The sequence below is a fragment of the Caloenas nicobarica genome, chromosome 18 (genome assembly GCF_036013445.1).
Source record: "Caloenas nicobarica isolate bCalNic1 chromosome 18, bCalNic1.hap1, whole genome shotgun sequence".
In the NCBI taxonomy this organism is placed as follows: domain Eukaryota; kingdom Metazoa; phylum Chordata; class Aves; order Columbiformes; family Columbidae; genus Caloenas; species Caloenas nicobarica.
In genome coordinates this window covers 264,457-282,756 of record NC_088262.1, presented here as the reverse complement: position 1 = coordinate 282,756, position 18,300 = coordinate 264,457, and the positions used below count along the sequence as shown (strand labels likewise).

At 46.9% G+C, this 18,300-nt stretch overlaps 2 protein-coding genes across 2 annotated transcripts in view; one reads left to right on the top strand and one right to left on the bottom strand.

Annotated features, from left to right (window-relative positions):
- ASPSCR1 (ASPSCR1 tether for SLC2A4, UBX domain containing) overlaps positions 1 to 14,635 on the top strand; it is a 37,183-nt gene extending 22,548 nt beyond the window's left edge. The window contains 6 exon segments of the mRNA XM_065648087.1: positions 11,159 to 11,210; positions 11,924 to 11,993; positions 12,314 to 12,501; positions 13,032 to 13,069; positions 13,525 to 13,566; positions 13,568 to 14,635. Coding sequence (XP_065504159.1) covers positions 11,159 to 11,210; positions 11,924 to 11,993; positions 12,314 to 12,501; positions 13,032 to 13,069; positions 13,525 to 13,566; positions 13,568 to 13,606 — 429 coding nt within the window. The 3' untranslated portion in view covers positions 13,607 to 14,635.
- Positions 14,636 to 16,906: 2,271 nt separating this feature from the next.
- CENPX (centromere protein X) lies at positions 16,907 to 18,294 on the bottom strand. Its single transcript, XM_065648137.1, has 5 exons — positions 18,209 to 18,294; positions 18,077 to 18,128; positions 17,942 to 17,995; positions 17,679 to 17,767; positions 16,907 to 17,602 (listed from the first exon to the last, which is right to left on the bottom strand). Exons 1-5 carry the CDS (start codon positions 18,242 to 18,244, stop codon positions 17,588 to 17,590), a joined length of 246 nt encoding a protein of 81 aa, XP_065504209.1. The 5' UTR covers positions 18,245 to 18,294; the 3' UTR covers positions 16,907 to 17,587.
- Between the last annotated feature and the right edge of the window lie 6 nt (positions 18,295 to 18,300).

Sequence of the window (18,300 nt, the reverse complement as noted above, 5' to 3'; positions counted from 1 at the left end):
AAGTGGTCTTGAAGTCTCTGGCCAGAGACTCTTGGCTGTGTAAACCACGTGCATATTAAGAGACTGACCGAGTGATTTTGCCTGTGGCTTTGCTCCGTACTCACCGTGCTTAACAGGTGCTGTCCTTCAGAACTGGATGGATGTTGGCAGAGTGATGCACTGAAGATGACTCGCAGGGTAAAGGGCTGAGCAGACTGCAGTGAGAGTTTTCCTTTGATGCCCTCAAGGGAGTAGAGGGGTGGGAGAGAGAGGGATGGAGAAAGGGAATTTCAGGTGAATTAGATGAGGATTAGCACGTCTCTGAAGGTGTTCATAATGGAGCTTTCCAAATTCCACAACTTCCTGACCAGGCCATGTGGAAGAGATACATGTGCAGCTGCTTTTAGACTGTTGAGGGAAGCAAAGTGTGGATCTTTGTGTTCACAGCGGGAAGTCTCTCCCCTTCCTAATACCCTATTAAGAATTGCTTGCTGAAATTTGAAGTTTTGGAGGTGGTTTTGTTGGTGCTGGAGTTCCTCGTATTGTTGCCGTGCATGTGACAGGTTTCACTTCCTTGGGAGTCCTGGGGCTCTTGGGGTCACGGCCCTGTTTGTTGCTGTGGTTCAGGAATTCCTGTGCAGTAGCTCTTGGCCTCCACCCAGCTCTGTTTCTATCGGCCTCGCTGCTCTGCCTGGCTGTGGCGTGCCCCAGCGTGCCCTGGCCATGGGAGTGGGACCGTCTGGTGGTGAGACATCATGTCACCCTGAGCGAGGAGAAAACGACTTCTCTTTCCAAAGCCATTTTGTATATTTTAATTAATAATGAAAATACCGGTGGAAAGCGCTTTGTGTCTTTGTGCCAGGAGCTTTTGCCATTCGGGCGTGAAGGCAGTTCTCCCAGCTTCCTGTGACTTGTGCCATTGTCGCCCACATCTGCCACCCAAAACACTGTCTCAAGGCACACATGGTGACCATGATGGGAAACGCAAAGGAGAAATCTTGTCTTCAGATTTCTGAGAAATCCCACAAAGGGGAAGCTGGCTATAGTTGTGTTGCTAATGATGTATTTGGAAAACATTCAGAGGAACAGCAGATAATAAAAAATGTTCTGCACTTGTTAGCATTTGTGAGGCAAGGGAAGCAACCACAGAGCTGTGACCAGCACAGGCTGGTCTGACATGGCACACATGCTCCTCTCTGCCTTTCTCTGTCTCTTTTTGTGTTTTTCTTTGGTCCTAAGCTGTCATGTCTGAGCACATCCCTCACCTAGAGTTCTTTTACACACATTGTCTAACATGCTTTTTGGGAAGCTTTTTTCATCACTCCAAAGCATGGTCCCTCTGCAGCTCTCACCAACAGAGGTCTCCTGCATAAAATTAGTGTTTTTCTGTCTTCTAAGATTTGGCTGGGATGTGTTCCCAGATGTACTGTCTCAGCCTTTGTGTCCCTACAAAATGTACTGCTTTCTTTTCAGTGTCTCTGCAGGAAGTGATATTCTTCCCCACCCCATATGCCACATTTTCCTCTAGAATCTCACGGGCTTCAGGTTTTGGCACTGTTTATTTTTTAAGACGGGCTTTTTTTTGTTTTGTTAAGTACATCCTAGATTATGAAGACTAAAAATCTGCCTCTGTACTGAATCTTTTTCCTGTTGTCAGTTCATTTTCTATTGGATGCTTTGTTGCTCCTGTGAATTCAAGGTGCTTACCATTCTGACACTGTTTTCTTCCATTGTTTTCAGTCACTGTCGGGAAATAGCCTGTCTGCTCATGTGCCTCTCCTTACCACCTTGAAATCTCCTGTGACCATCCTCTTCCTCTTTTTCAATTAGCTTCTAAATCCTGTGCATATTACACACATTCCACAAGCAAAATGAGGTTTCTGCCTTTTCAGTGCCCTTGCAGGCAGCCCCCTCTTTGTGGCCTATCTGCCTCCTGCTTGTGCAGCCTCTGGTGCTGTCTCCAGTTTCCATTGTTAGCTGAAGCAGATGGAAGCCAGTACTTGTTCATGCAACAGAAATGGAAGTGTGGAATTCCTTGCCACAGGGTGCTGTATACTGAAAGCATATTCTGGTTCAAGAGAAATTTGGACGAGTTCAAGGGAGATATGCCAGTTGCCATGCAGCCCGTGTCCCTTGCCTGCGGCACTTCAGCCCTTTCAGGTCATGGTCTGTTATGCCAGGAATGATTCTGTGTGTTTATAAACATTTTATTTGGATAAAGCATCAAACAGGAAGAAAACAATTCCTGCTGAGAGCTCGTCATGCCGTTCTGGTTACCCGTGCTTTGACTCGCTGCGATGGTGCTTATCCCTGGCCAGGGCAGTGATTTGGGTAAGGCTTTGTTCCCCATGACGGGGGTGAATCCCTCTTCATCTTTCACTTGTGCCTGGAGCCAGGAACGTCCCATGCTTCCCATGCTGTAATGTCTTCTGCTTGGGCAGGTGTTCCCTCTGCTGCAGGTCCAAATGCTTGGCTGGGGCTGAAGGGGCTTTTTTCTCTGGGAAGAAACAGGTGCAGGAGTTGCTCTGGCTGTTCAGAACAGGAACTACCATGTGTGTCAGCCAGTCTGGATTTTTCACTTTATCAGTCCGTTCACTTTCTCATACACATCCGAGCAGGAGATGACGTACCAAAATAGAGGTAGGCTGCAGGTGCTTCATAGAACACCTCTGGAGTGTTCCTTATTCAGGAATAAAGTGACTCTCAGAGGAAGCAAAGGCAATCACAAGGAAGATTGCACTGAAATCTAATTATCTCAGTGGTAACTGTGAGCTATAATTGAAATTCTGTGAGTCTTAGATTCCTACCTTTTGAACATGAGATTTTGTTGAATTACCTTGTTCTGTAAATGCTTTTCAATTTTTTTTAATGTGGTTTATTCCCTTTTTGCTCTCAAGGACTTCTTAGATTCTTGTTCCCCAAATACTGTGCTTAAACTCCTGAGAAACAGAAAATGAGAGCTAAGAAAACCAAAAAGTAAATGAATAGAGGGTTGGCTTCTGCACAGTCCATTCTTGGTTTTCTAGGTTGCCTCGTGTCTTCTCAAAATACATGACACTGTCATGTCTAAACGAAGTGGGCTGTTGCTACTTTTAAATAGGACCATGGCAGAGAAGCATCCAATTATTTATTCCCTTCAGTTTAGTCATAGGCTACTTAATTGCTTTCAGTTTTCTCTTTTGAGAAGTGCCTTGGTACATAGGGAATTCTAGCAGCATCCTCCAAGAATATAGGAATTCTTGTGATGAACTTCAAAAGGATTTTCTAGAAACTTGTGGTCTTTGCTGAGACAGTCAGAGGCAGAGCCCAAGCACAGTGTTCTGGACACTGGGCACTGCCGGTCCGGCTCTTTTAGGAACTCACTGTGTGATTCCTGGTGGCGTCACAACCCTCTGTGAGGGTGGACGGTGGAGCTGCTGCTTCTGTGGCATGACTGGGAGCTGGCGGTCTGGGATCGCTTGTCCACGGCCAGACACGACTCCTGAAACTGCACCGGGCTCCCGGGTCTCAGGTGAGCAGCAGGCTCTCCGCTCCGCAGGCTGCCCTGGTACTGGCTGTAAGGAAAGTGGGTGGTGTGTGAGGCAGTAACACGAGCACATCTGAGCATAGAAATATTTATCAATGACTGAAATCTGTGCTGAAGCCAGTAACAGGAGTTACTACAGATGGTGGAGTACCATCTTATCAACACTTCTTCTCCTTCTCCCCCTTCTCTATTCAAGCTGATAAGCTTGGAACCACATTCCTTAAATCTGATGGCTTACAATGAAGGGAGAACCTTTATGCTGCAAGCAAAACTGGGAGAAAAAAAGACAAATATTGTCAACTTGTTTGCCAAGGTACTTGGGCTGAAAACTGTCTGAAGTGAATTCTCCCAAAATATGTGTGTGTTTACAGTAAAGTGAGCACACAGACTGGCAGCAACATGGAGTTTTTGGAACCCATAAAGACTTCAAGGCATTGCTTTGGGGTTTTTTTTGTTATTGCTGTTTTTGCTGGCTGCCTTATCCTCATGTCCCTTGAAGTGTTTTATAATGTTCTGCTCTCCAGAGCCGATCAGCTGCAAGCTTCCCTATTGTAGGACTTGGCTTTGGATTCCTTATAGCTCTGGTCACTTGTTTGTGTTTTTCCAGGCTAGCTGAGCTTTTCAGAGTTGCTCCTTAGCTTATTTCTCCTCCCCGAAACAGGCACTTGTGTAGTGCATATCTGGGGTGTGTTAGCGGAAAAAATCATCGATTGCCGGTTGATACTAGGAAAGAGTTAGCAGAAGGTAAGAGTTCCAGCCACTGGAAAAGTCAAGGCAGCAGGGAGGGCGGGTGGCCCTCATCTGTCTGCAGAGGAGCTAAAGGGGTACACAGGCTTCCACATAAATATTTATATCTTCTGATCAGATCTTAGAGTGCGCCAGTGTTTCCTCTGGCCTGTACCGTGGGGCAGGAGTCCAGAGAAGCTGTTTATTCCTTCTTTGCCTTTGGTTCTGTTTCCATGTCCTGCTTGTTAATGCCAGTTTGGGCAGTACCTCTGGCACACTTGTTCAGTGAAGCCGACTACGAATTGAGCAGTGTAAAGCCTTCTCTGCTTTTGGCAAGAGAATTAATGCCATTTCAGAAAAAATTACTTCATCAGAGTCAGTCTGTCGGAGGTATTTCCAGTGGCAGGCCTTGCGGTTATTCCACTCACTAGCAAAGAAAATTGCAATTAATAGTGAAATCATTCAGCCCAGAGGATGGCACTCCCCGTTCTGTATGAAGCCTTAGCCCTTTACATACCCGTTTGGGATTCTCTCTTCTGACTGGAGTTGGTCACGCTCTCACTCCTGTTTGTTGTTGACGGTGCCCACACAGGCCGCCCGCGCTGGGTGCCCGCGCTGGGTGCTCACACAGGCCGCCCGCGCTGGGTGTCCGTGCTGGGTGCCCGCGCTGGGTGCTCACACAGGCCGCCCGCGCTGGGTGTCCGCGCTGGGTGCTCACACAGGCCGCCCGCGCTGGGTGCCCGCGCTGGGTGCCCGCGCTGGGTGCTCACACAGGCCGCCCGCGCTGGGTGTCCGCGCTGGGTGCCCGCGCTGGGTGCTCACACAGGCCGCCCGCGCTGGGTGCCCGCGCTGGGTGCTCACACAGGCCGCCCGCGCTGGGTGTCCGCGCTGGGTGTCCGCGCTGGGTGTCCGCGCTGGGTGCTCACACAGGCCGCCCGCGCTGGGTGTCCGCGCTGGGTGCTCACGCTGGGTGCTCACACAGGCCGCCCGCGCTGGGTGCTCACACAGGCCGCCCGCGCTGGGTGTCCGTGCTGGGTGCCCGCGCTGGGTGCTCACACAGGCCGCCCGCGCTGGGTGCCCGCGCTGGGTGCCCGCGCTGGGTGCTCACACAGGCCGCCCGCGCTGGGTGCCCACGCTGGGTGTCCGCGCTGGGTGCTCACACAGGCCGCCCGCGCTGGGTGCCCGCGCTGGGTGCCCGCGCTGGGTGCTCACACAGGCCGCCCGCGCTGGGTGCCCACGCTGGGTGTCCGCGCTGGGTGCTCACACAGGCCGCCCGCGCTGGGTGCTCACACAGGCCGCCTGCGCTGGGTGCCCGCGCTGGGTGAGGTGGGCCCGGTGGGACCAGCCTGTGTGGCTGAGCTGTGGGGGGGAAATCTGCCAAAAACGTGCCCTCTTCTGCTCTCAGCTTCAGAGGCCAGATCCTTCTGATCTCAGCCCAGGGGCTCAATGAACGCTCTTCATACCTGGCTTCCTTCTCAAGTAGCCTTCTCAAAACAGTGCTTTCACATCTTATCTTTGCCTTATAAATTTTAAAGGTCCCCTGCTCTGGCTGGACTAGACCTACGGGCTGCGGAATATTCGTCTGCTGGGGCAGTTGCCGTCCACATTGAGCCGCTTTGTTCTCAGGTTATAAACATGAACCACTTAGTCAGTTTGCCCCTTTCACCATGACTGTAGTGTTTATTTCTGTTTCAGCAATGCTTTGCAGTCTTGCTGGGGAAGCTTTTGATCCACCGGCTTTCCGGTTGAATTTTCCAAGAGCTAGTTTATATGTTTGGGGTGTGTGTACTGTGCAGTATTTCATATTGGTGGCTTGGGTTTCTCCTTCCACCCTCGTGTTCCTTTGAAGTACTTTTTTTCTTATTCGTCTTTTAACATCAAACTAACAGCAGACCTGTGGCACTCTAATCTTTTCAGATCATGTAACGGAAAGAATGCTTCTCATTCTGGCAGCTGCAAGTTCCCCTTAGACAGCAGTGTCTGCCTGCTCTGAAAGCATCACCCTGTCAGAGGGCAGAACAACCGCATGCTAATAATGTACGTATTTTGCAGTACTCCGTTCTAGGATTTTTTTGAATGTGTATGTCTGGAGATACCCGGTGAAGAAGGAAGTATTGAGATGTTATTTGGGGAGCATTCTGCCTGAAATCTTTTCTGTGCTCTAGAGAACAAGTTACTAAAACATGCAGTAAAACAAAGCAGAAATGTTTCTCTTGTGTATCACAGCTGGACTCACAGGGGAATGTTGTTCTAGGGTAGATATTTTTGCTGTGGAATGCAAGATGCAGCAGCCCCAGTCCAGCGCTGTGCAGCCAGGGTGCCCCGCTGTCACAAACCGCGCTCGCCACCGCGCTGTCTGCGCGGCCCCGCTCTGCCGTCTGACACAAAACCTGGAGCTCCTCAGCTGCACGGCTGCAGACTAAATGTGGCTTCATGAGTAACAGGCTGGTCTTCACATGTCAGAAATGGAAAGCGTTCATTTAAACTTCTGTAACTGTAACTAAGTAAATTGACGAAGCTGTGTTATTTAGATCTTTTTAAAATCTGAGGAGTGTTTGTTTGGAATGATACTCCTTACATGGGGAGGACAGTAAGCAGTACGTTGGCTTCCTCCATTTCTTGTCTCATCAGTGACTTTCTGATCCCTTCAGAAGAAAGTTGTCCTGTGATGAAGGCCTTGGATGGGACTCTGGAGACTTACATACATAGTTCTCATTGCTGCTGCTGGCATTCTCTGTGACCTTGAATAAGTTATTTAATCACTTTAGCTCTCTGTTTTTCATCTGTACAAAAAACAACCAACCACACACAAAAAAACCCCAAAGTGTCATACTTTCTTACATTTTTATTTATATTGCACATTGCTACTCGTTGTATATAAAATATTGCACAATGGGACACCATTTTCAATTGGATTTCTAGGTGCTGTTGCAATAAAAGTAATCTAACTGTATCTTGTAAATATGCCTTGCACAGTGTGATTTTAACATTGTAATTTGATAGATTAATAGCATCTATTTTCCCAGTCAGAATGGCATTTGTATTTTTGGATGGAAATCCAAGCAGCAAGGAAGATAAATGCTGGATATTTGAGTATAGCAACTCACTATTGACTCATTCATATTGTAGTAATTCTTTGCATAAAGCTGAATGGAGTTTTTTTAATATTTGTTTCAAACAGCCTGTGATTCTTCTGGTCAATCTGACAGGCTCAGCATGACCCTGAGAGGTTTCTAAGTCTGTTTTAATTCACAAGATATTCTTATAGGAATTCTTATAAGAACTGCTGAGTTCTTCTTTTAGAGAAAGTGATACATGCATTAGAACAACTGCAAATGACAAAATACCAGCTGACTTGAGAATGTAGGTTTCAGGTGATGGTCTGCCCAGTGTTCGATCTTTGCATTCTTAGCAGTGATAGACGATAATAAAGGCTCCAGCTTTGGGTTTGTATGTTTTGCTGGACTGCAGCTATTAAAGCTTTCTCATCTTTATGCCAAGACATTCCTTGGCCAGTGGGATCATTCCAATGGCTCTTTTTTCATGTGACATTGGTGCTGATTTAAATACTTTTGTGTTACAAAAAAATCTCAGACAGCATGACGTGCTGCCAGTGACTGGGGGAGAACCCCTGGGGCGATGGGTGAGACGCAGCCACTGCCTCCTGTGCCCAGCACTCAGCGAGTGCTGGAGCTGGGCTGGTACCCCAGGGTTCTGCACAAAGGAAGCCAGACAGAGGCTGTACGAATGAGCCAATAGTTTATCTGAACTGAAGAAACAGAGCTCACTGGGTGTGAATTTGGCCAGAGGGGACTGTGTGTTGGCTGAGCCTGAGGGACAGGGAAGGAGCTGCGTGAAGGGAGTTGCATTCTGTGTCCAGTGAGCTGCTGTCTAGTTCCTGTAAGTTTCTTTCAGTTAAAAGATTTTGAACTGAAATTTGGACTGATGTTTTGCCAGCAGTGGGAAATGGTTGTGGAGGTGGATCCTGAAGCTTAGAACTATGGTTATTTGTCAGCCTGTGAGTCCATGGGGTAGAGGTTCGTACTGGGGCACAGTCTGTGTGTCTGTGTGGCTCAGTGTGTCTGTCTAGCTCTTGGTCTGTGTCTCTCGCTCTCTTTTCCCTTTGTGCCTCACGCAGGCCCTGCCATGAATTTTCTCTGACCCCTTGGGGCCATTCCCACCCAAGGCTTTGATGTGTGTGCCCAGAGCGTGATTGACAAGGAAGTTTTGGTGGCGGCAGCAGGGAAACGAAAAGGGCAGGGCTTTGAACTAAAGGGCTTTGAGCTTGAGATGCTGTGCTTACTTATCTCCTGCAGAATGTTAATTATTTACCAAGATAATTGGTCGGGAGAGGAAAAAAAGAGAGGGGAGGTTATTAAAAAATTCCAACACTAACACACTACAAAAACCTCGTTTTCCAACTTGCAGCTGGCATGAAAAGGATGTTGTGTGTAAAAGGGTTCGAATGTATGTGTGTTGGGGGGTGGCTTTTTAAGGCACCCATTTCGTAAATAGAGGAATCCCTTCAGACGAATGCAGCGGAAACATCAAAGCTCTTGCAAGAGTTTTCTCTGGGGTTTCGAAACTGTGTCTGGTACTTTTTAATTAAAAAAGTTTATGGAGAGCTGTCTTTGTGACTGGAGCAGGCAACCTTAGGCCCTGTTGATTGAGGAATGGAATGTTAAAAGACATAATAAATCGTGAATTCTGCTAAAATGTCAGTTCAAGGACTACTTGAGCAGGAGCTGAGACTTGGAGCATGCTGATTAATATGTCCTGCTTCAGTCTGATGTGATGTAGCCCATGGTTTCCTACAGCCTTTGGATTAATGTCAAAAAATTCGTTAATACCACATACTAATTTGAAGTTTGTAGTCAGGAAGATAGGTGAAGCTGTTCCATTTTATTAGACTCTGTATTAGGCAGCAATCCACAGAATCCTCTGTGAAGTTTGGGGCTCCCGTGGGTTCTGTAACTGCTGTGCTGGATCAGGCCCAGGGACCATCGTCCCCACTGTGCTGATGGTGGCAACAGAGTTCAGGAAAACTCGAGCAGGCAGCCTGCCCTGCAGAATCCCATGGTATGCGTTAACAATACAAAGACAGACGCTTGCTGTTATCTATTTATTTATTGGATCAAGGTGTGCAATTTAATGCTATTGTTTTGCCAGGGTAAATGTAGACCATTAATCAACATTTTCCATACAGTTTCTGCACTTAATCTCTTTTACACTATGGTGATTTGGTTTTTTACCTATCTCTTAGCTTAAGATAATTGTTTCAACTAGTTTTTCTTTATGTAGTATTATACTGTCATGTTAATTCCAGTAATAAGTATGATATTTTTCTTTCAGCATCCTTACTGGTACAGCTGGTTACACCCTATTGTATTAATCTTCTGCATACCACCTTCAAACCCTTTTAAAAATACAAACCTGTGCTTGCAGCAGTGTCTGTTCTTAGCACAAAGCTTAATTTTAAATCTCTTCCTCTGCAGTCCCTTGAGCACACTCGGATATACCATCTGGACATGGCGATGTAGAGGCTTTTAATGTATCGCTTGGTTCCAGCACCATTTTTATTGCTGCTTCAGTTTCTTGGAGGCCGTGATGTACTGTAATCAGAGGCACCTCCTGATGGCAGCCGCTCTGCCCTTCCTTGGGTGAAACAGTGGGATCCTGAGTCCCGTGTTAAGTCTCCGGTGCCCAGTGAAGGGCCAAGACATAACTAAGGGACCGATGCATCCCTTGTGTGCGGGGAGGCAGAGCGATTTGGGGCTGAAAGATCTTTGTCATTTTTTTATTTATGGGTAGATGATAACATTTGCTAGTTTGCTTTGATGCTTGCTTCCCTGCTTCTTCTTTTCGGTTAGGGCTGCACAGCGTTTCTAAGACTCCATTTTTTCCAAGTATGTTTACTCAATAGCTGAAGATTTTACTTCCATTTCCTCTCGCTTCTAGGTATTTAATCAGCATGCTTAATTTTGTTAACTCTCTAAAATATAGTGTTTGTGTTAATTGTTCATACGTTTTCATTTCTTAGAGTGTTGAATTTTGTTACATTATAATCACTACTTCTTATTGGCTCGAATCTGATCCTATATATTACTTAGGGCTAGTTGAAAATAATTTCTTTCCTTTAGATTTACAATTCATTCAGTAGGTAGCCACTTGAGCTACTGGCAAATTACTTCTCAACAGTATAATGTGATTTAATGCATTAGTATGTTGAACATATTTTGTATTGAATTTTACTGAGTATTTATTTATGCAGAGGTAGATGAATAAAGCTATTTAGCCATGACATAAGAAACTGAGTGTAAAGCAATGAAAGGAGAAGATGGTGAGAATGGCTGTTGTCAGCATAAGCTGTCAGAAGCTTCATCATTTTGATTTATTGCTATTTAAAATTAGAGAACAAGTGAACTGCACCAATGCAGATACTCTCTGGTACATCACATTTGGGTAGCTGGAGAGATGCCAGTTGCTGCCTCACTCTTCCTGCGTGATGGGGCACACACCTCAAAATAGGGAAACTGAAGCATAAAGCAGTGTGATGAATTTACTAACAGGTTGAATTAGGAACCAGGCCCGCTGACTAGAATGTGGACACTTCCACTGTTCTTTCAGCGGGAACGTGAGTGAAATAGGCTTGCCCGAGCTACAGGGACAGAGGAACGCAAATGGCAGGTCGTCAGCACTTGTCATCCGTGTGGAGCAGAACAGATTTTAGGATTTTGCTTCGTGTCTTGCTCTGAGTGCCCGGTGCTCTACACACATGGAGCCTTTTCTGAATTACGGATGGTTCAGTGACCTCAGCTTAAATTCTGTGAGTTTATCTGTAGCTGTCTAACCTGTCTCTAATGTTCACAGTGAACTGTGAAAGCATCTATAATACAATCAGCGATCTCTTTTTTGCTTTTGCTGCAGGCTAAACTCTTTCCAACTGCTGTCATTCATTTTGGATCTGAGCAGTGCAGGGGTGAGTGAATTTCCTCTCTTCTTCAGCAGACTGTATAGCTCCTATAGTAGACCTAGAAGAACTACATCCTTGTGTTCAGAGTTCCTCTGACAAAAGATAAGCCGTCCTTGAGAATGCTGGTAAATGTTCACATTCCGAGTGGCCGAAGCTCTTCAGAGGCAGCTTGGTCAGTCAGTCTGGGCACAGGTGGAGACATAAGACCCTTCTTAGGACGTTTGTTGGGCTCTGAAGTAGGCATTGTCTACTATGGGGGCAAGAATGATAGAAAAATGACTCTGTAGAAGTAAACTTCATTGTTCAAAACATTAACTGGACAAATTACTATGAAACACTTCTACAGACCTGTTGTAGTGGACTGGCTGGAGATGGGAGAACAGATCTCAGTCTTTGATTCTCCAACACCTCCAGTTTATGCTTAGAATCTCTGTTTCTCCCAAAGATTAAAGCATGCTCTGGCTTCACAGAAAGGTTTCTGAGATGTGGTGAAGACTGAAAGATAATGTCAAAATCTTGAGGTCTAAATGATGAAATAGAGCACCTTGAGTTGTGAAAGAAACAGCGATAGTTTAGAAGTGTCCTTTGTCAGTGGGGGGAGGTGATGGAGATTTACTGCAGTGTACAGCAGGTGTTTGCTGAGCCCAGAGCTGGGTGATTCTGTGGTGGCTCATGTCTCTGTGTTACCAGACAAACGTTTGGGTTTCATTTTTAAACAGATTGTTACCTGAAATCGGACCTGCTGAGCTCTGCAGTTTCCCCTTCTGCAGCTGATTTATTAGCAGCCAGGTACGTTGGGACTGAATAGAGTTGCAAATGGGTATTTCAGAGATGGGCAGCACAAAATGAGCCCATCTTACTACAGAGAAATGTGCTCTGAAGATACTAGACTTCATTTGCTGCTGAAACAGTCATACTTGACTTCGCAGCTTTGCGAGTCCTTCTTTGCAGAGTAGGATTTCAGTGACTAATCAAATAAATCCTAGAGCTTTTATCATGAAAAAGAAGAGCCTTTTCAATCTGACTTAAAAAGTTTAAAGATGGTGGTGGTAAAAGGGGCTGTTATGCAAAAGTGAAACTTAATTCTACTTGCTTATTTTCTTCCTCAGATGTTTGTCCAAATCATTAGTTCCTTCTGCTTCGTCATCTTTAGAATCAACAGTTCCATCCCTGTCTGGACCAGAACTGGGAAATGACAAAAAGACGGATGAGCAGCCAGAACCAGCAAGCGTGTGTGAAGCTCCCCAGGTGCTGAGAAGGGTCCCTGGGAAAATGCCCAAATGGCTGAAGCTGCCAGGTGAGGAGAGGCAGAGGAGAGGAGAGGCAAAGGAGAGGAGAGGCAAGGGCCCATGTCATCTGTTAAGCCCCGTCATTATTTTTCCTTTGCTAGTATAGCCTGGTTTAGTACTTTCCTTTCTATTGATTTTTTTGAGTTGGTCTTTCTATTTTTAATCTTCACTGCAAAACAGTAGTGGTTTTCCATAGTTAAGATTGCAACCAAGTTTCCATTATTAATTTTTTTCTTGGTTTATCCTGATTGGAAAACTGCAACCTTGTTTTTAGTCTCTGAACCAATAACTCATGTGTAGTTTGGTATGAGAATTTGTACAAAATAAGTAACTAGAAGAATGATTCCTGAATTAAACAATTGGCAATATTCACTTTTTGATGTAGTGGTAAAGAAAACAAGAGGGGAGGAGAAAAAAAAAAAAGTTCAATCAACCTGCTTAACAACCATAAAACTAGGAAGAACGATATGAAATTCCCTAGCTAATAATGCCAAATGTTAACTTCCTGAATGATAATTTTATTATTTGATTCTGGAAGATACTGTGTGGCTGTCAGCCCCAGCAAGCATAGCAGAGGTGTGAGCTGATTGCTGGAAAGCTGGGAACAGTGAGTGGTGTGTTCCCTGCGGCGGCTGGTCTGGTTTAGGCTGGTCCTGGGATACTGATGCAGCTTGTTTCCAGTAGGCTGGAAGCATTCCACTTAAGTGTAGAACTTTCTTTCCTAAGAAAAGATGATCTGGATAAAGTAGGAAATAACATCTTGCCTAACTGTGCAGGTTACCAACTAACAGCTGGTAAGAAAGCTTAATAACATGCTCTAACATGCGTGTTGTTACAATAACATGTAGGATGAAGTTCCCTGCTCCAGAAGCTACGATGTTTACACCACTCACTCTCAGGAGTGCTCTTACATGGTACGCAACTGAGCACAGCAGTGTAGAGATCCCTCTGCAACCAGATCTGTGAACGAGAAACAACACCGTGCAATTTACAAGGTGAAGTGTTTTAATCCTCTTGTGTTTATTTTCCAGGTGGGAAGAGATGAACCATTCTGGGCCGCTGGGTCAGTGAACAGTCAGCCTCTTTCCTGATGAACTTATTCAGAATGTGTAGGAAATTGTTGGTGGCCCTGAAGAGATCTAATCTGTAGGAGCATTAGGTATAAATAGAAAATTGCTATTTCACATGCCAGTTTCACCTTTTGGAGGAGTGTAAGGCCTGTTTGTGGTCTTCGTGACTGCAGAAGCAAGGTTAGAGGTAAAATTCAAAGTTTCTTGCATGGAAATAATATGAATAGAGAATTAAGGGGGAAATAATTCATATGTGCTTTCTGTGAAGGACTTTCGTTTCTATACCTATTTTTAAATTCAAATCTTCCCTTTGGAGATAACTTAAGTCTAGCTGCCTGAATTCTAGCAGCAAGATACAATCCGATTCAGTTTTACCAATAGTTAAGTGCTGCATAGAACAAGACTTCTCTCTGCTTTTTGCTGACTGGGGTTAGTGCTGCTGGGCGTAGATGGCTGGAAAGTAAGTGAAGAAGTACCACTAAGATCACTTAAACAGTTCAGATAGGCTTTTCCTGTGAACCTTTTGGTTTGCTGCACTTGTATTGTTTTCAGTTGCCAGAATCTTGTTAACAAAGAACATGGGTATTTATTAATGGATGCATATGAAGTTTGTTTCTGCCCCAAGCTCTGTTTTATTTTCACTACATATAATTAACATCAGTAGTTACAGTGAGGAAGAAACATGCAGTAAAAGCGTTTCTTCACATGGCCTTCTATGGTCCGAATGTTCCCACAGCCCAGTCGCTGTTCTCCACAGTGCAGTTAGTGCAGGAGGGGAGCACTCGCCCGGGTCTTGGCCTCCTGCAAATGTATGGGATGAATATTGTTGGTGAGAATTGCACTTATACTGGAGACGAACTCTCTAGTGCCACAGTAGCCATGGTACTGTATTTTATTTGAAGTCTTCTCCGTGGATCAGTGATTCCTATTGGACAGCTGGGGTTCCATGCTACTGTAAAAACATGTTTTCCATTTTCCCTGTATAGACGATTGTTCCCTGAACTACGTGTGCATCTGCTCAATTTGTAGATGTAATAAAGCAGAGTGGCCATAGGAGGCCTTTTTGTCGGTCTCTTTGATAACGTTTCTTTCCCTGGTACCCGGTTTCTCTGTCAGTTCACAGGAACCTGCTCCCTTTTCAGTGGGCTTGTCATGCCTCATTCCCTTCCTCCCGTTTGTGTTTTGTTTTGTTTTGTTTTTCCAACAAAGCAAAACAGAGCTTTGTACCATCTGAATGAACTTCAAAGTGGCTAGAAAGGGCACCCAGGGTTCCTGGCACTTGTCATTGTCTCCCAGCCTGGCCAACATTTCCCTTCAGGTCTAATTACTTCCAAATGCTCTCAGATGCTTTGAAGAAACTCAGAGGGAGGGGGAGGCGTGAAAGAAAGGTGGAAGAGGTAAAAGGAGACTCAAAGTGGAGGGAGCAAAATGCTTTAGCAAAAATGTTGATTGATTTCTTATAGAACACCCAAACATAAACAAGGAGTGCGTGTGGCCACTGAAGAACAGAGCAGCACTGTGAGCAGCTGCTGCTCTGAGCCCCTCCTGCGGAGAGCGAGCCCTTCCGGCACTGACAGGCTATAAAGACCCACTACGGCAAAACAAAAACCACTAACATAATATTTAAAGTTATTACTTTAGTGGATTAAGTGTGGGCTGAGCCTGCACTCCGTAGGACTATCTGTATCTTGGTTCAGGTGCTGTGTCAGGCTTGTTCGTTCCCCAGAAGTCAGAGGTAAGACTGCAGCCAGGGCTGCTTTGCTGAATTTATGCAGGATAGACTTAGCTCATGATGGGTGATGATGTACTCGTGCTGGTGCTTTGATTCACAGGGTTACCATGAACAGAAGCAGTCTGGTTGGGAGGACGCTGGGGTGTGCTTTCAGATGCACTAGTCTTATTTTTTGAAGAGTGCAGGCAACATCAAATGCTACTGATTTGGTGAGCTATTTTGATTCCACCAGTTTTGACAAAAAGCTGGCACCATAACTATCACCTGCCAGTACCTGATATGGGAAAACAGAAGGAAGAGTTTAGGGACACAAGCTGCAATATCATTATTACTGCAGCAGTTTTATGGGTTAAGTGCAGGGGTGAGGACTGGGAGACTTCAAATTGCTGTGTGCAGTTCCTGTCAGTTCTGCCCATGCTTGTCCCTTGTGTAACTCAGCCACACATCAAACCCAATTTAATCTACTTCTCTTTCAGGATGAAAAATTGGTACTTTCAACAGCTAGAGCAGAGGTCTTATTCCCCTTTGCCTATGCAAAGAAAAGTTAGTTTGAACTGCTGTTGCTATTAAAATACTGCTTTACTACAAACATCCACATCAGCACCCTCTTCAGTCAAGAATGCTTGTGTATGGACCCGGTATGTCAGGGAACTCGAGCGTTTTTAGGGCAGCAGCTTTGAGAGATGTGTGTGTCAATAGGAGTTAGAATGAGGGGGAGATGAGGATTTGAAACCTGGAAAAGACAAGAAAGGAGTGAATTCTGTAGGAGGGACAGGATGTCCCACTATTGAAAACTGCAGGCTCGTCACTGAGGTAGTTCCTCTAAGGATTCCTAACCTGCCACAGAACAATATGTGCAGATACCTGCTGAGCTGGATTTGTTTCCGTATCACTTCTGCTGCACTAGCTGGGGGTTTGAGCATTCAAAGGTAGTATTACTTGCATTTTTTTGCTGTTGCCTTTTTTACCATATGGTTGTGGGGCTGGAGGCTGAACTAGGTCAGTTCCTTGATGGGTTTTGTTGTACAGCTGCACAAACAGCTGTCTTGGCAAAGAGGCTGCAGTGCAGGGGACTGTGCACTCCTTAGGCTGGTACTGTCATCAGAAAGAATGTGTACTAAATTGTGGGTTTAGTGGAAGTTTCTGAGTGGCTGGTGTCCCGAGTGATGACCCTGATAGCTCTTGGCTGAAGGAGCACAGTGACCTACTGAGCCTTCGCCTCTGCAGCTGTCCACGGGGAAAAATTCTCTATTACTGATCACAGAGACCACAGACAGCCCACAGCAGAGTGTGCCGATCTTCAGACGCTGCTGCCAGCTGCTTTTTGTGCAGCCCGCGATGGATTTCCTAACAAAGCCGTTCAGTGGTGTGGGTCGTGCCTGCATGTGTAAGGTTTCTGATTTCACAGCTGCCCCCCCAGCCTTCCCGCTGGCTGCGGGGCCAGGCTGTCCCGTGATGTGGGATTCTCACACATGCTGTTTGTTATTCTGTCCTTTTTCCTTTTGGCCTACAAAGATTTAGAGAAGAGGGCGGGTGAGGGGGAAACTTTGCAAGTCTTTGAAGCAACTTGACTTTCAATGATTAATTGCAGCAAAGAGCCTACGCAAGGGAGGGAGACTCGGTTTTAATTTATTGATGTTTGTGAGAACAAATTTATAGCAGAGGGGAAGCAGCTTCTGAGGAGAATATCAAATGGTTAAAAGCTTCCAGGCATTCTTTGATGTCACAGCCCTGGAGAAATACTGGAAGGTAGTGAGGGACAGACACTGTTTATTTATAAAATAAAGATCAGTTACCTGCTTTTGGCAAGAGCCTGTGACTGAGCTCTTGTTAATAACCTATTCATTAGACAGGCTTGGAGCTGGACCTAAAGTTCCTGCTGCAGCTGCCTGCTGAGGTGATGAGCGCCTGACGTTTGGATGACATTTCCAGCCATTAAGTCTTTCCATGCATCTCTCTGAAGCAGCAGCAGTACCTGTTTCTCACATTAACTGAGAAAGCAACGGTATCTCACTGTGCTGTGAAGTATGAGCTACTGGTAAAGGAATTAAAGCAGCAAAATGGAAAACAGTTACACACTTGGCTGACCAAAACAAGCATGTGCCAGCTGCTTGTCAAAAATAGCATCTGAGAGCACAGTTGCCTAGGGCTTTGTCATCCTCGTGAAGGAGGGAGGAAACAGGAGCAAAATGGCAGAGAAAGAAAAAGCCGAGACTGTTCTTCCTGGAGCTGGGCTGCAGGCACGAGCCAGATGTTCAGTGTCGCACCGGGATCTTCTGCTTCATCAGCCCTCTAGAAATCCAGCAGCTGTGAGGAGAGCAGCAGCCCCTGAGCACACCTGCGGGCCAGGGCCTCTCCCCAGCGCAGCGGGTCCCGGACGCACCAGCTGCGGCAGCACCTTCTCCACGTGCTCCGTGTCCACGGTCCGCAGCTCCTCCGCCTGCGCCTGCCGAGCCGCCCGCGCCGCCGCCTCTGCGGGACAACCGTGAGGAAGGGCCGGGAGCGCGGTCACGGCTGCGGCGGGAGGGGCCGGGACCCGGCTGGGTGCTCGGGGGGGGGGACGCGGTGCCCGGCGGGGCGGAGGGACCCCCGGGCCGGCACCGGGCCCCATCCCGGCTCAGGGTGACCCTGGGCCCGGGCGCTCACCTCGGACAAAGACCTTCAGCATCTCCGCCATCAGCAGCAGCGCGTCGCCGTTAACTGCAACGACGAAACGCTCAGGGAGGGAGGCGGGCCAGCCCGCCCCGCCCGCCGCCCCGGTACCGCCCGCCGCCCCGGTACCTCGAGTTCTCCGGTCGCGGAAGTGCCGGCGGAGCAGCCGGTCCACCGTGTCCTGCGCGGGGAAGAAGAGCGGGTGAGCGGCGGTTTGCCCGGGGGCTCGCGGCGCTGCCCGCCCCCCCGGCCCCGCCGCACCTTCCCGAAGCCGCCGCGCGGGCGCCGCTCCTCCATGGCGCGCGCGGCCGGCGCCGCCTCCCGGAAGCGCGCGCAGGGGCGGCGGCGCCGCC

Coding starts and splice junctions, on each gene's coding strand:
- CENPX (XM_065648137.1), bottom strand. CDS start 18,244: ATGGAGGAGCGGCGCCCGCGCGGCGGCTTCGGGAAG. Junction 18,129..18,208: donor CGCGCGGCGGCTTCGGGAAG/GTGCGGCGGGGC, acceptor TTCCCCGCGCAG/GACACGGTGGACCGGCTGCT. Junction 17,768..17,941: donor GCTGAAGGTCTTTGTCCGAG/GTGAGCGCCCGG, acceptor GTTGTCCCGCAG/AGGCGGCGGCGCGGGCGGCT.